The sequence below is a fragment of the Haemorhous mexicanus genome, chromosome 12 (assembly GCF_027477595.1).
Source record: "Haemorhous mexicanus isolate bHaeMex1 chromosome 12, bHaeMex1.pri, whole genome shotgun sequence".
Taxonomy (NCBI): Eukaryota; Metazoa; Chordata; class Aves; order Passeriformes; family Fringillidae; genus Haemorhous; species Haemorhous mexicanus.
The window spans coordinates 19,766,797-19,778,826 of record NC_082352.1 but is presented as its reverse complement, the minus strand read 5'-3'; the positions used below and the strand labels follow the sequence as shown (position 1 = coordinate 19,778,826).

Sequence of the window (12,030 nt, the reverse complement as noted above, 5' to 3'; positions counted from 1 at the left end):
TCCTCTGTCAGCCTAAGCAGGGCTTTTAAAAACACAAAGTTATGCACCCAGATTTCTGTATTTTCTGAAATAGAATGGTGGTTCTATTCTAATTATAAGGTATCTTTCCTCAATTTCTGTTCTCCACACTTTCCACTTAACTTTTTTTCTTTTTACGTATTTGAAGCATGTTTAATTTTCAGTAATTAATGGCAAGATGCACCTAGGTAGGGAATACCTGCCTTGGGCCAGTGACTATTGTGGGTGCTGTGGTTAATAAGGCACCTACAAGGGAATGGTGAGGAATTCAGATCCCTTTCTAAACTGGATTACCAGACCCTGCCTTTCCTTCAGACAAGGGAAAATCGTGTTTGTACCACTTATTTCACTGGCCATTAATGCTATTCCTAGAGGACACCTCACTTAGATGTGCTTGCTCCTGCTCCTTCCACTTCATGTTTTACACAGCCACAGACAAAACTATCAAATCAGGGCAGCTTCCTGTAACAGGTTTTTCCCACGTTTTAATGACTATAACAACCAGAGAGTTCAGAAATACAGAGTTTTTATTTCAAAAACAAATCTGAGAGAAGAGAGGAGCTGCTAAATTGGGTCAGTGATCCACGTAGCCTGGGGTCCTGCTCGTCACGGTGGGGAGCAGCTGGAAGTTTAGGAAAAACACCAAAGGACAGAGCATGGAATGATCCCTCCCAGTGCATTCCTCCTGCAATCAGACTTCCTTCAAATTGCCTCCAGACCACCCTGGTTAGCAACCACTGAAAGCTGCACTAATAAAAATAGATCTCATTTCTCTCCAAATCCTTTTATACCCTTGACCTCCCCAGCATCCTGTGACGAGCTCTACACTCAAACCAGTGCTGGTTTTTTGCAGGGAATTACATATTTTTGGGAAGCTGCTGCTTGCTAACATTGCTGGGATGAGCTTGTAGATGATCATGGGGGAGAGGCATCGGTGGCAGGGTCAGGTCCTTCTGTTCTGGAACCAAGCTGCAGGTTTGGAACCGGCTGGGCGGCCTCGTCCCTGCGGGAAGAGCGGCGACGCTGAGCTGGTGTCTCGTGGAGAGGAGGAAGAACAACACCCCCACCCTTTCATTCATCCCATGGGGTTGATTTGGGAGCAGATACGAGGTGGAGCTGACAGGAATTGTGTCAGCACTGCCAAGTGAAGGCTCCCTGGGGCGGCTCCAGACCGGCGGGGCTGTCCGGGCTTGCGGAACGAGCCCGGTTTGGGTTTTAGCCGAGGCTTTCCCTGCTGGGTCATTCCCTCCACCAGGCAGGTTTGGACAGCCCAAAAGGGGAGGGAAGCAGAGACCTGGCAGCAGCTGCAGGTTCAAGTTCAACCAGCAGGTATTTTGCACTTTTGGCCTGTTTGATGTGCTTTGAATATGTCTGGTTTTAGGAAGGAGCTGAGGTCTCCATCTGCTGAACGTCATTTATGGCATTTCCTCTAGCAGCCAAGGATTAGTGTTTATTTTAAAAAGCAAACAAAATGTAAGCAACAAAATTTGCCTTTTTCTTTCATGAGAGCAAAGACTCCATATGGAAAAGGTTCCAGGGAAAGAGGGGCAATCACGTGGCAGGAGGAACAGCACTTCAGTGAAAAGGGAAGCACATTCTTTGTGGATATAATTTTGCCCCTAACAGAGCCATTTCTGTGGGGATTTTCTGAACATTTATCTGTCCAAAGAAATCCTTGAGTGAGCAAGTTTCACTTGGACTCTTTATTTCTATAATGGGACAGATTTTCTAAATAAAAGAGTGTCCAGAATGGAGCATCCTACAACTCATAAACCTACATGGAGACCAACAGAAAACCCACACAAACCTATACAACAAACAAATGGCTGCACCATGAAGTGCTTGTGCAATTATTCCTTTTCAATTAATATAAGAGTGCTTGTCAACTTAATAAACACATTAAGCACTAAATGAGAAACTTTTTTTTACATCAGGTAAAAAAAAATCAGTACATTTATGCTTCAAATATCTATGGAGTTGTAACCATAGGAGGATGGGAGTTTTTTACCTCTTCTTGCCTGCCATTCTTTTACCTGTAATAAAATTCAACAAGGCCCCAGCCTGGTGTTAACCCATTGAGTTGGAAATCTGCAATGCACTCGTGGAAAACTCCACTCCCTGTCAGGCCATTGTACACCACGGGGCAGGCCTGCTTATCCAGAGCTGCAGAAACATCAAAGCTCTTGCCACCTTGCAGAAGAGTGAAAAGGAAACAATGTCAACAACTTTCAGTAGTATTTTATCTCAAAACAATCCCCATACCTATTAATTTTCTGTATGGGGGTTTTTATGCTTTTCTGAAGAGTGATAGTTCTGTCTGCTTTGTAAATCAAGGAAAATGATCAACCATATTTCCAGCTGAATCCACCTCAAAAGAGATGTTCTGACACCTCAAAAATGTAGAAATCACTATTTTATGTGGATTAGCACAATCAGAATCTGTAACTCTCCCTCTGGGACCTGTGGCCCTGACCCTGCAGTGGACACATTTCACCCAGGACACACCACAACTGTAATTTCATTTAAGCAGGCAAGTGCCCGTGGCAGTGGGGTTGGAACCAGGGGATCTTCAAGTCCCCTCCAACCCAAACCAAGCCTTTCTGGCTCTGAGAAGATTCCTCAGGGTTTAAGATGATGCACTCCCCAGAATGACACAGAATCTCACTGAACAGTCTTCCCTCCACTAAAGGAACTGCAGGCCAAGAAATGAAGGCAGAGGCAGCCGGACTGTGTTGAGCTTACCAGCAGTAAAACTGACTCCATACTCATCCTGGATAAGCCCATCCTCAGCCAGCTCAGCCAGGGAGGCGTTGGACCACTCAATGCCAGCCTTCCTCCCATCAGGAAAAAACACATAACCTACAGTCAGGCTGAAGGGGAGAGGAATGCAGCAGGTTTGAAGTTCAGCCAAAGCTCAAATGCACCAGAACAATGGCAGAGTGAATTGGGACTGTTCTGCCTGGAGAAGAGAAGGCTCTGGGGGCTTCCAAGAGAGCTGGAGAGGGGCTTTGGAAAAGGGCCTGGAGTGCCAGGATAAGGGGAAATGCTCCCAACTGCCAGAGGGCTGGGTTAGATGGGAAATTGGGAAGAAATTCTTCCCTGTGAGGATGGTGAAGCCCTGGCACAGGGTGCCCAGAGCAGCTGTGGCTGCCCCATCTCTGGAAGTGTCCTAGGCCAGGTTGGATGGGGCTTGGAGCAACCTTGGGGCCATGGACATTGCTCTTTAACCCTCTGGATGCAGAGAGCACCAGTGAGCAAGGCAGGGCTCCTGTGGAATGCCCCACTGCAGCTGGAGCCTTCTCACACAGCTGGGAGTGCCCAGTTTGTACCTCTAAACCATCCAGACAGACAGACATCTCCATCAGCCCTCAGCAGCTGAAGGGAAAGGAAACAAAGGAAGGTGAAAGCTGTCCTTGTGACCAACTGCAAATGAAAAACTGGGAGCAGGGAGCATGAGGGCGTGGATGGAAGTTGGGCAGTACAGGTTCAAAGCAGGAATGTGCACACAGGTGTCCTGCAGAGCAGCTTTTGCCACCTCTGAGATGAGTGGTTTTAGCAACAGAAAGTTCTTTGGTCACTTACTGAGTTGTGGTAGCTGGCATGTTGATAACTGTTAAATGTGCTGCAGTCCCATCCTGCAAGAGAGAGAAAGAAAAAGCAGCCAGAGTTGTGCAGATTCATTTCTGAGGATGCTTCACTGGCTGAACCAAGAAGACACTGGGCAGAACTCAGCCTATGCAATGTGCTATGGCTTCACACTTCAAAATCCTCTCACTACATCTGCCATGAAAATCTGGCTGCAATCAAATCCAGGAATATAAACCAAACACAGTCAGGACAAATTATGGACAATGGGAACAACAGAAAGTCCACAGCAAGAGGACACAGGAAGGAAACAAAGCCTGCAAAGAACAAAACTGGTGTACTTTGACCATTTTCTGACCTGTATTCATCTATGTCTGGGAGCAGCAGATAGGGAAAATGTTAAGAAGGAATTGGAATCTCCTGGTTTTACTAATTTCTCTTCCAACCTTAGGTCTGGACTCTTCATGCTCCACTTGGGCTGCTCTGAGGCAAATTTAAGCCTCTTCTGATGCTATAAATGTACAGACCCAGGCTAAGAAGTCTTCAAGCTTCAATCTGCAGTAAAATTCTTAATGAAGTCAGCTGGCTTTTAATTAGGGGCAGAACAGCCGCAGTCACTTTGAGCCTTGAGAAACTGGACAACAGGGAGAGGTTGGTTATACACACTGTGGTGCCAAAGCTCAGTCTTACTAAAAGATAGACAGGCACAGAATAAATCAGGATTTGTACAGAAGTGGGATTTTCCAAGCTGGGAAAAGAACTTTCATTCTGAATTCAGTCTAAACCCCTGTAATGCTGCCTATAAGAGAGAGTTTTTGATTTATGCCTGGCTTGGCAAAGGAAATGCCTTTTCAGGAGCATCTGCTGGGCTCGGCTGGCAGCTGGCAGGGCCTGCCCTCAGCATGTCCCTGGGCTGTGTGTTCCCAGCAGCCGCAGCTCTGCCTCTCCCCCACGCAGCACAGCAGAGAATTATGGCTCAGCACAGGCAGAAATATTTGCTGACTGCTGTCATGAAGGCTTAGGATGCTTCAAACACCTCAGGCTTCCCATTAATGGGAATCAGCTCTGCAGCAACTCCCCGGAGTGCTGGGTACTTGCAGCAGCTGAGAATCTCTCCTGTAAGGCTGCCTGCCTAATTTTTCTTGAAAGAGCCAAAACAAACTGTTTCAAGTTATCAAGCAAGTTTTGCTTCAATCAGTGTAGCAAAATCTCAGTTTTTACACACACAGCTCTGCTTTTGAGAGAGAGTAAAAGCTCTCAACACTGATCTGGGCTAATGGTGCCACCAGTGAGAACTTTTGATGTGCACCATGGATGTTCCCAAATCCTTATTTCGGGATACTTAAATATGCCTGAAAAGCTCAGAAAATTTTCCTGTATTGCCATGTTAATACCTACTTCAAAGTGTGCCAAAACCATGACATAACGGCGAATCTCAGCCCAGTTCCGGACACCTGCAAAAAAAACCCAAAATCCCTCAACCTGGAGATTCACCATTCCTGGGAAATGTGAACTAACAGTACCTGACTTCACAACAACCTTTCTGGATAAAGAAATATCCAGTCATTGACAATGTATGTCCCCAAACCAGTGATGGTATTTCCTCTGGAATGCCTTCACTTCATGCCCAGCCATGGAACTGGTTATTTTAACAGCTCATCCTTCATCTCACTGCCCTGCCAGTGCCAGCTACACTGAAGGCATTCCCAAGGCAGGGAATTCTTTCCAGTGCTGTTACCATAGGAGTGGCTCCGAATGCCTTGGAGGGAAAGTTCAGTTTTCCCAGAATTTTCTATCTCAATCTCTCCAACAGACCGGCCCCACTGCTCGTGTCGGAAATGCTGCTCCCTCTGCCTGGAAGAAAGAAAGGAGTGGGTCAGCACTCCAGCTCTCCTCAAGAAGCCTCAATGCCAATCTGATGGATTTATCCCCCCAAAATGAAGGAAATTTCAGAGCATCTGGACCATGGCTATCCCAGGTTTTACACATCACTTCTACATTTCCCAGTTACTGTCACATAATGAGACACCTGAGAATGAAACAGCAGCAAATTCTCACCCTGACAGGATATAAAATCACCCTTTGTTTGAAGAAATGCTGGGCTGCCAAACAGCTGCTGCTTAGAACTCAGCAGGTATCACCAAAACACACACATTATTGATATATATAATTTCACACCATTGATTCTCATATTTTTAGCTCTCCAGAGCTTGTACAGTATTTTAAATACCCATTTCAGCTCCTTTCTCATAGGATTATATTCCTTTTTTTAGCTATACCTGGACCATTGACTTTGGGAGCTGCCTAAATCAATGCAAACAGAAAGAATAAGAAATATTCCTGATGCTGAGGGCTTCACTCAGACATCAGGAAGATCCCACCTGTGTGCGGGATCCCCCAGGTGTGGTGTGGCATTGAAACCAAGAGCCATGTCCTTTACTAGAGCACTTCAAATTAAACCCACCTTCTAAATGCAACTATAACACACATCAGACCTTGAACAGAACTGTAGAACAAATTATTATTAACCCCAGAAGGCATCAATCTTGTCCCTTACTTTTTGACCCTCTGGAAGAGCTCGATGGTCCAAGGCTCCTGGGCTAAAGCACGAGCAAATGTGCTGGGTTTGCTGTCAACATTAAAGTTAAAAACATCTGTGGAGTTCTCCCACCTAGAAAAAGAGAGAGGAATTAAAAAGACATTATTAGCATTCAGCTCATACTAGGCCAAGCTGTGCACTTGCTACTTTGACAGAGGCAATCTTTGTATTTTATTGGAAAATTCTGATTTTTGCTATTTTAAATGAGCTATGAGCTTACTGTACATCCCAAAGCAAAGATGAAAAACTTACTGCAAAGAGAATTTAACTGGTACAAGTTCTCCCTCCTCTTCACTCCACTGCTGCCTGTAGGATCCTTTCCTGCAAGGCAAAGCACTATAATTTTATATCACTCCTAAACAAACAACAAAATGTTTCTTGCATGTTTGGAATTGGAATAGAAGAATCTATAATGCTCTACACCACCAGATTTATTTTCATTCCTTAAAAATCGAAGCGTTTTAGTTACGAAACAGCTTTTGGTTCAAGCTGGTTAAATTTAAAATAAATGAAATCTATTTCCAGATAGTGCTGAAAAAGCCTTGGTTTTTATGTGTAGATGAATGAAATTAGGGAGTGCTGCAGTACCTGAGTAATCCATCAAAATTTATCTTCCAGCACATTTGGGGCTCCAAGTATTCCATAGTGAGTCCTCCTCCACTCCAGATCTCTTTGGATTCATCTCTCACCATCATGTTTGGGTGCTGTGGGTGCTAAAAAGAGGAAACATTTCAGGAAAACATTTGCTTAATTTAATTGTGAGGATGCCACAAAGCATCCTTGTTATACTAAATATGACTAAAAATCCAAAATAATGCACATCAATCCTCTCTCTTTTTTTTTCTCTTCCCTATATTCTCCAAATAGGATTTCTCCTGCTTTTTCCGGTCATGGCTACTTAGTGAAAGAGATTTGTGAATATAAAGAGAGTTGAGTGCAAAGGGATTTATGTCAGGTCTTCTCTCCTTCTTTACTATGTAACCAGCTCTTAATAAAAAAAGAAAATCCTCAGGCAAAAATCTGATTAATGATATCTGATTAAGCTTTCTTTTCAGCAAGAATGAAGCAGATGTGCATAAAACTCCCTAAAAGCTTTCCCCTCTCTTTTAAAGAGGCAATTCCAAATGTTTTTTATAGCATGAAAATTAAGAAAAAGGGGGGGGGGGACCAACCATCAGCATAAAATGGAACTCATCAGCCATGTGCTGCACCTGATTGGAAAGACTGGATGCTCGAATTCCTCCTGGGGGATTTAGTAAGGCACTTTTTAGAAACTGTTCTGTTTTGTGCAGATGATGGGAAGGGGGAATGAGTGTCAGACCCTACTGAAAAAGGAACATCCCCACCACTCTGAGCAGTTCTACCACTGCCCTTAGACACAGCACTGGTGCCTTACTGTGTGAAGATCCAGAGGACATAAATCTTGGTTTGGGATCGCATCACGGGTTCAAGAAAGGAGTTAAGCACTGCTCCTGAACATCACCCCACATCCAGCACTTACTTCAAACTCGCCTATCCCATCCAGCCTGAGGAAGAGCCACATCTCACAGAGGCCAGCGGGACGTCGGGCGAGGCGAGCGATCACAAAGCTCCTGTTGGTCTCTGCAAAGCCGGTGAAGTACAGGGAATCGAGAGCCTGGGGAAAGGGAAATGGATTTCAGCTCCAGCAGGAGGCAGGAAAGGGAGGAGAGAAGGTCAGCAATCCTTTGTTTTCCATAGGCTTCTGCTCAGGGATCAAATTTTGCTTTCACTTTTTGTATTTCATAGCAGGCACCCCGAGAACAGCCAGGCAGCTTTAAAAGCAGCAGTGAAACCTCAGCCAAAAGAAAGGAGAGCTCAAAAAAAATGGGGTTGGACAGTGAGGGGTGCGAGGCACCGGGATGCAGGGAACGGGAGCACCTGAAGCATTGCCAGGGGGATGCAAGGGCTGGAATGCAGAGGATGCAGTGGGGTGGAGGTGGTGCAGGGCCAGGGAAGTTTGACTCCAAAGGGGAAAAGGTGTTTTGAGGGAACGTGGGGATGCTGGGGATGGGAGTTCCAAAACTGGGGGAACATGGAGAGGCTGGGGATGGGAGTTCGAAAGCTGGGGGAACATGGAGAGGCTGGGGGTGGGAGTTCCAAAACTGGGGGGACATGGAGAGGCTGGGGATGAGAGTTCCAAGACTGGGGGAACGTAGGGATGCAGAAGATGGAGTGCCAGAGGAACAGGGAGATGGGAGTGCCAGGGATGTGGGACACAGGGACGCCAGGCTATGAGAATAGGGTGTCGCAGAAGCGGGTCCCAGGGAAGGGGGTCTCAGCACCGGGGGTCCCGAGCCACTCACGTGGGGGTCGGCGCGGAGCGGGCGCGGCCGGCGCGGCTCGGCGGTGCCCGCGGCCGCTCGCTGCCGGCAGGCGCCGAGGCAGAGCAGGAGGCAGCCCAGGGCCCAGCGCTTCAGCGGCGCCCAGGAGCCGGGGGCGGCCGCTCGTCCGGCCCCGAGCAGCGCCAGCAGCGCCGCGGCCACCAGCGCCAGCAGCGCCGGCAGCGCCGGCATCGCGGAGTTCGCGGTGCGCGGTGCAGAGCCCCGTGCGATGCGGGACGCGGCGCGGGGCTGGCTCCGGCCGCCCCCAAACCCCGCCTCGGGGCCGCTCCCCGCCGCGGCCCGGCTGGGATCGCGGTCATTTCCGCGAGGGGGAAGTTGGATTTGCTCGGTTTGGTTACTACGCACTCCGAGGGAAGTTCAGGCAGTTCTCCTGGAAGGACGCTAGAGGAAACCCTCTAGTGATGCGCGGCACAAAAAGCGGGTGTTAGGCTCTCTTCCCCAACTCTTTGCTGCAGATCGCTGAAGGACAGTCCGTTTAAGATTAGAGATAGGAAATAAATGCTTGACAAGGAGGGTGGTAAAACGCTGACACAGGTTGTCACAGAGGTGGTGGATGCCCCATCCCTGGAAATACTTGGATGCAGCTTTGAGCAACCTGGTCTAGTTGAGGATGTTCGTGGCAGAGGGGACTTGGACTAGATGACCTGCAAAAGGATCCTTCCAAATCAAACTATTCTGTGATTCTATCATTCTGTGGTTTCTGATTCTGTTTTATTGGGCTCTTGGCATCAGTGGGTCCTTCTCTTGCTCCCAGTGCCAGCTCCATCCAACAGGCAGCAGCCCATTTCACTCAAGGACCAAAACACCCCACCCACAGCAGGCACCTCAGCATCTCTTCAGGTACCATTTTAGGTACCATTTCTAGAAGCCATATTTTTGAAGGCTGATGGCTGGCTGTACAAGAGATCTTTTTTAAGAGATCTTTTTTTTTTTCCTTCTACAATTTAGTCTCATTTCCCTGCACTGAACAAGCCCAGCCTCTCAGGAGAGGTTGAAGTGCAGCCAATCTCACTTTGGAGAAAGCTGGGCCTCTCAGAACCTGGGCTTTCTTTGTCTCCTGGGTGTTTAGACTCCCTGTTAGCTCTCCAAACTTCTCAGCGGATTCCCTATTACTTGCAAAAACATTTATTGTGCATTTTTCTGCCTTGTTTCAACCGTGCCTCAGTTTGGTTTTATAACCACCTCTGCCCTGGTTTGTGTTTAATGGATCAGTGCTTCTGGTTCTTTCGATTTTCTTCTCTGAATGTAACTTGTTTTTAATAATCTCCTGAGCTCTGCTGCTCCTTTTTGCCCTTTTCCCAGTTTGTCCTGATACTGATATGCACTTACACTTCCTCTCTGATCATGTTTCTGTTGTTCCCTCAAAAGCTTTTAGCACCTTAGATGTTCCTTTTAGCTTCCTGAAAAGGTTCCTGAGTTTTACACAGCTTTTCTGAGACCAGGCTCAGCTGTTCTGTGGTGCTTTATTGCTGTCCATGGGCCACATCAAATTAAAAGGAGAAGGGCAGAAGGCACCAGAGATTTGGACAATGAGGTTCAGAAATTAATTTCTGTAAATCACCATTGCTTCAGCCAATATCAAAGGGGTACATCCAAAAGTTAAGCACCTAGAGCAGGCAGAGAGCGAATAAGGTTGTTTTCCAGAGAGTCAGAGGGATAATAAGGTTGTTTTCATACTTCAGATTGTGCTGTGGAGGGATTGAGAACAGCCTGAAAGAAAGAGATGTGTCACAATGTTATCACCCTGCACCTGCAGCACGGCAGATGTGGCTCAGCCCACAGAAAGGCTGCAAAGGGAATGGATTATGAAGAACAGCTTTTCTTTTTCACTAGAATCTGAACACATTATTGACACAAAGCAATAGTCAGTGGGGAAAGATCCACACAAATTACAAACTTCTGGGACTTTACGAACATGCACAGAATTAAATCCTCCTCTGCCCGGTGGAAGGGGCTACAACAAATGACAGATTCTTCTAAACTCATTTTTTCCCCAATTCAACCCATGAGAAGCTTTGCTGCCCTTCCCCAAATTGCTGGAGTCCTTACACAAACCACTTGAATTTCAATATTTGCATGTCTGAGGGGAGGAGAAATATGAATATTTCACGCCTGATGTGTGAAGCATTCCCAACCTCCCCCTGAGTCTCCGCAGGCCACAGTGAAGGCATTGTGTGTGTGTCCCTATGGAATCTGTACCAGAGATAAGCTCCTTCCTTCCTCTCAGCACAGGACATGGAAACAATTTGTTTCGTGCCACCTTCTGTTTCCACATTTCTTAGGTAATTTGTTTGAGGGCTTGAAGTTATCTCCGGCAAACAATTTATCTTGGCGATGTTATTTGAGGTGGAAAGGGGTTCCAAACCATCAGGACTTGCAGAAGAACTGGAGTCCTGGGGATGTTTTTGGCATGACAACACCAGCTCTCTGTGTATTGAAACAACTCAAAGCGCTGCTCCACGTGTTCAGCAAAAATATGGGGAGGAAAATACTCAATTGATTTGTTTTTGAGATCAGGAGGAAATCAGGAATCTGTGACCGATGCATGGTGCTAAAACACAAAGAAAAAGCGAGCTGAACTTAAGGATTTCTGGTTAGCATAAATTTAAGCTTCTGTATAAGGTCTTAAACATCTGCAATATTGCTAAATAAAGATGTCACTCTACCTAATTTTTTTGTAACTCCTGGGTAATTCTGGTATCTCAGGCAGCCTGAGATAAAAAGCACAATAATGGTAGTTTTCTCAAGGGTTAAACTCACTGTAATTTAATAAAAAATAATAGAACAATATTTTGTTTTTATTTTTATTCCTGCATAAATAACATATTAGTTCCATTAAGGAAAACACCGAGGGAGAAGGCAGATTTAGAAAACGATCAGCTCTCATGATTTTGTGTCTATAAATATTTACATAATCACATTTGAATAGCAGAGACATCGGCATAGACAAATTTCTTTTCATATGTGCAACCAGCTGTTGGGAAATAGAAGAAAATATGTCAAATCAAGCTTTTCAGAAGTCCCCAATATTTCAGCACAGAAGAGGAGACAAACAGGCACGTGGGCAGCTGTATTTTATTGCACTTACCAGCACACAGCACCCTTGTGCACTGGCTGCCCATGTCCCACTAGATGGTGGTCATGCTACAAGAAAAAAAGGATGCAGGAGCTTGCCAACGTTTCTGTTTGTCATCCTTCAACATTTTTAATTTGTTAAAATATCCTCAGCTCGCACACTGCAAGGTTTGCTGTTTTGCCTGTACTTTTTGAGACACTGGGTCTGTATTTTTCCTAATACACAGTGGGAAATCCTGGATGAGTGTCACATAATATTTCCATATCAAAGAATTTAACTATTGATGTCTAGGCATAGTGAACAACTGCTGAACATGCTCTTGAATTAGGTGCCAAATCACATTCCTGAGGCTCTCAGAAGTGAAATCATAGAATCACAGATGGTTTGGG

The 12,030-nt window shown here is 46.0% G+C and overlaps 1 protein-coding gene across 1 annotated transcript; it reads right to left on the bottom strand.

Moving 5' to 3' along the window:
• Positions 1–527: 527 nt before the first annotated feature.
• Positions 528–8,805, bottom strand: LOC132332817 (uncharacterized). Its single transcript, XM_059857452.1, has 11 exons — positions 8,527–8,805; positions 7,704–7,838; positions 6,791–6,915; positions 6,455–6,523; positions 6,161–6,274; positions 5,342–5,457; positions 5,002–5,057; positions 3,601–3,653; positions 2,761–2,888; positions 2,052–2,208; positions 528–1,021 (listed from the first exon to the last, which is right to left on the bottom strand). Exons 1-11 carry the CDS (start codon positions 8,734–8,736, stop codon positions 934–936), a joined length of 1,251 nt encoding a protein of 416 aa, XP_059713435.1. The 5' UTR covers positions 8,737–8,805; the 3' UTR covers positions 528–933.
• Between the last annotated feature and the right edge of the window lie 3,225 nt (positions 8,806–12,030).

Excerpts from the sequence above, each read along its gene's own strand:
- LOC132332817 (XM_059857452.1), bottom strand. The coding sequence starts at position 8,736 with ATGCCGGCGCTGCCGGCGCTGCTGGCGCTGGTGGCCGCGGCGCTGCTG. Across the intron at positions 7,839-8,526 it reads CGCTCCGCGCCGACCCCCAC|GCTCTCGATTCCCTGTACTT; the intron begins GTGAGTGGCTCG and ends CCCTTTCCCCAG. Across the intron at positions 5,458-6,160 it reads CTCTTCCAGAGGGTCAAAAA|GCAGAGGGAGCAGCATTTCC; the intron begins GTAAGGGACAAG and ends TCTTTCTTCCAG.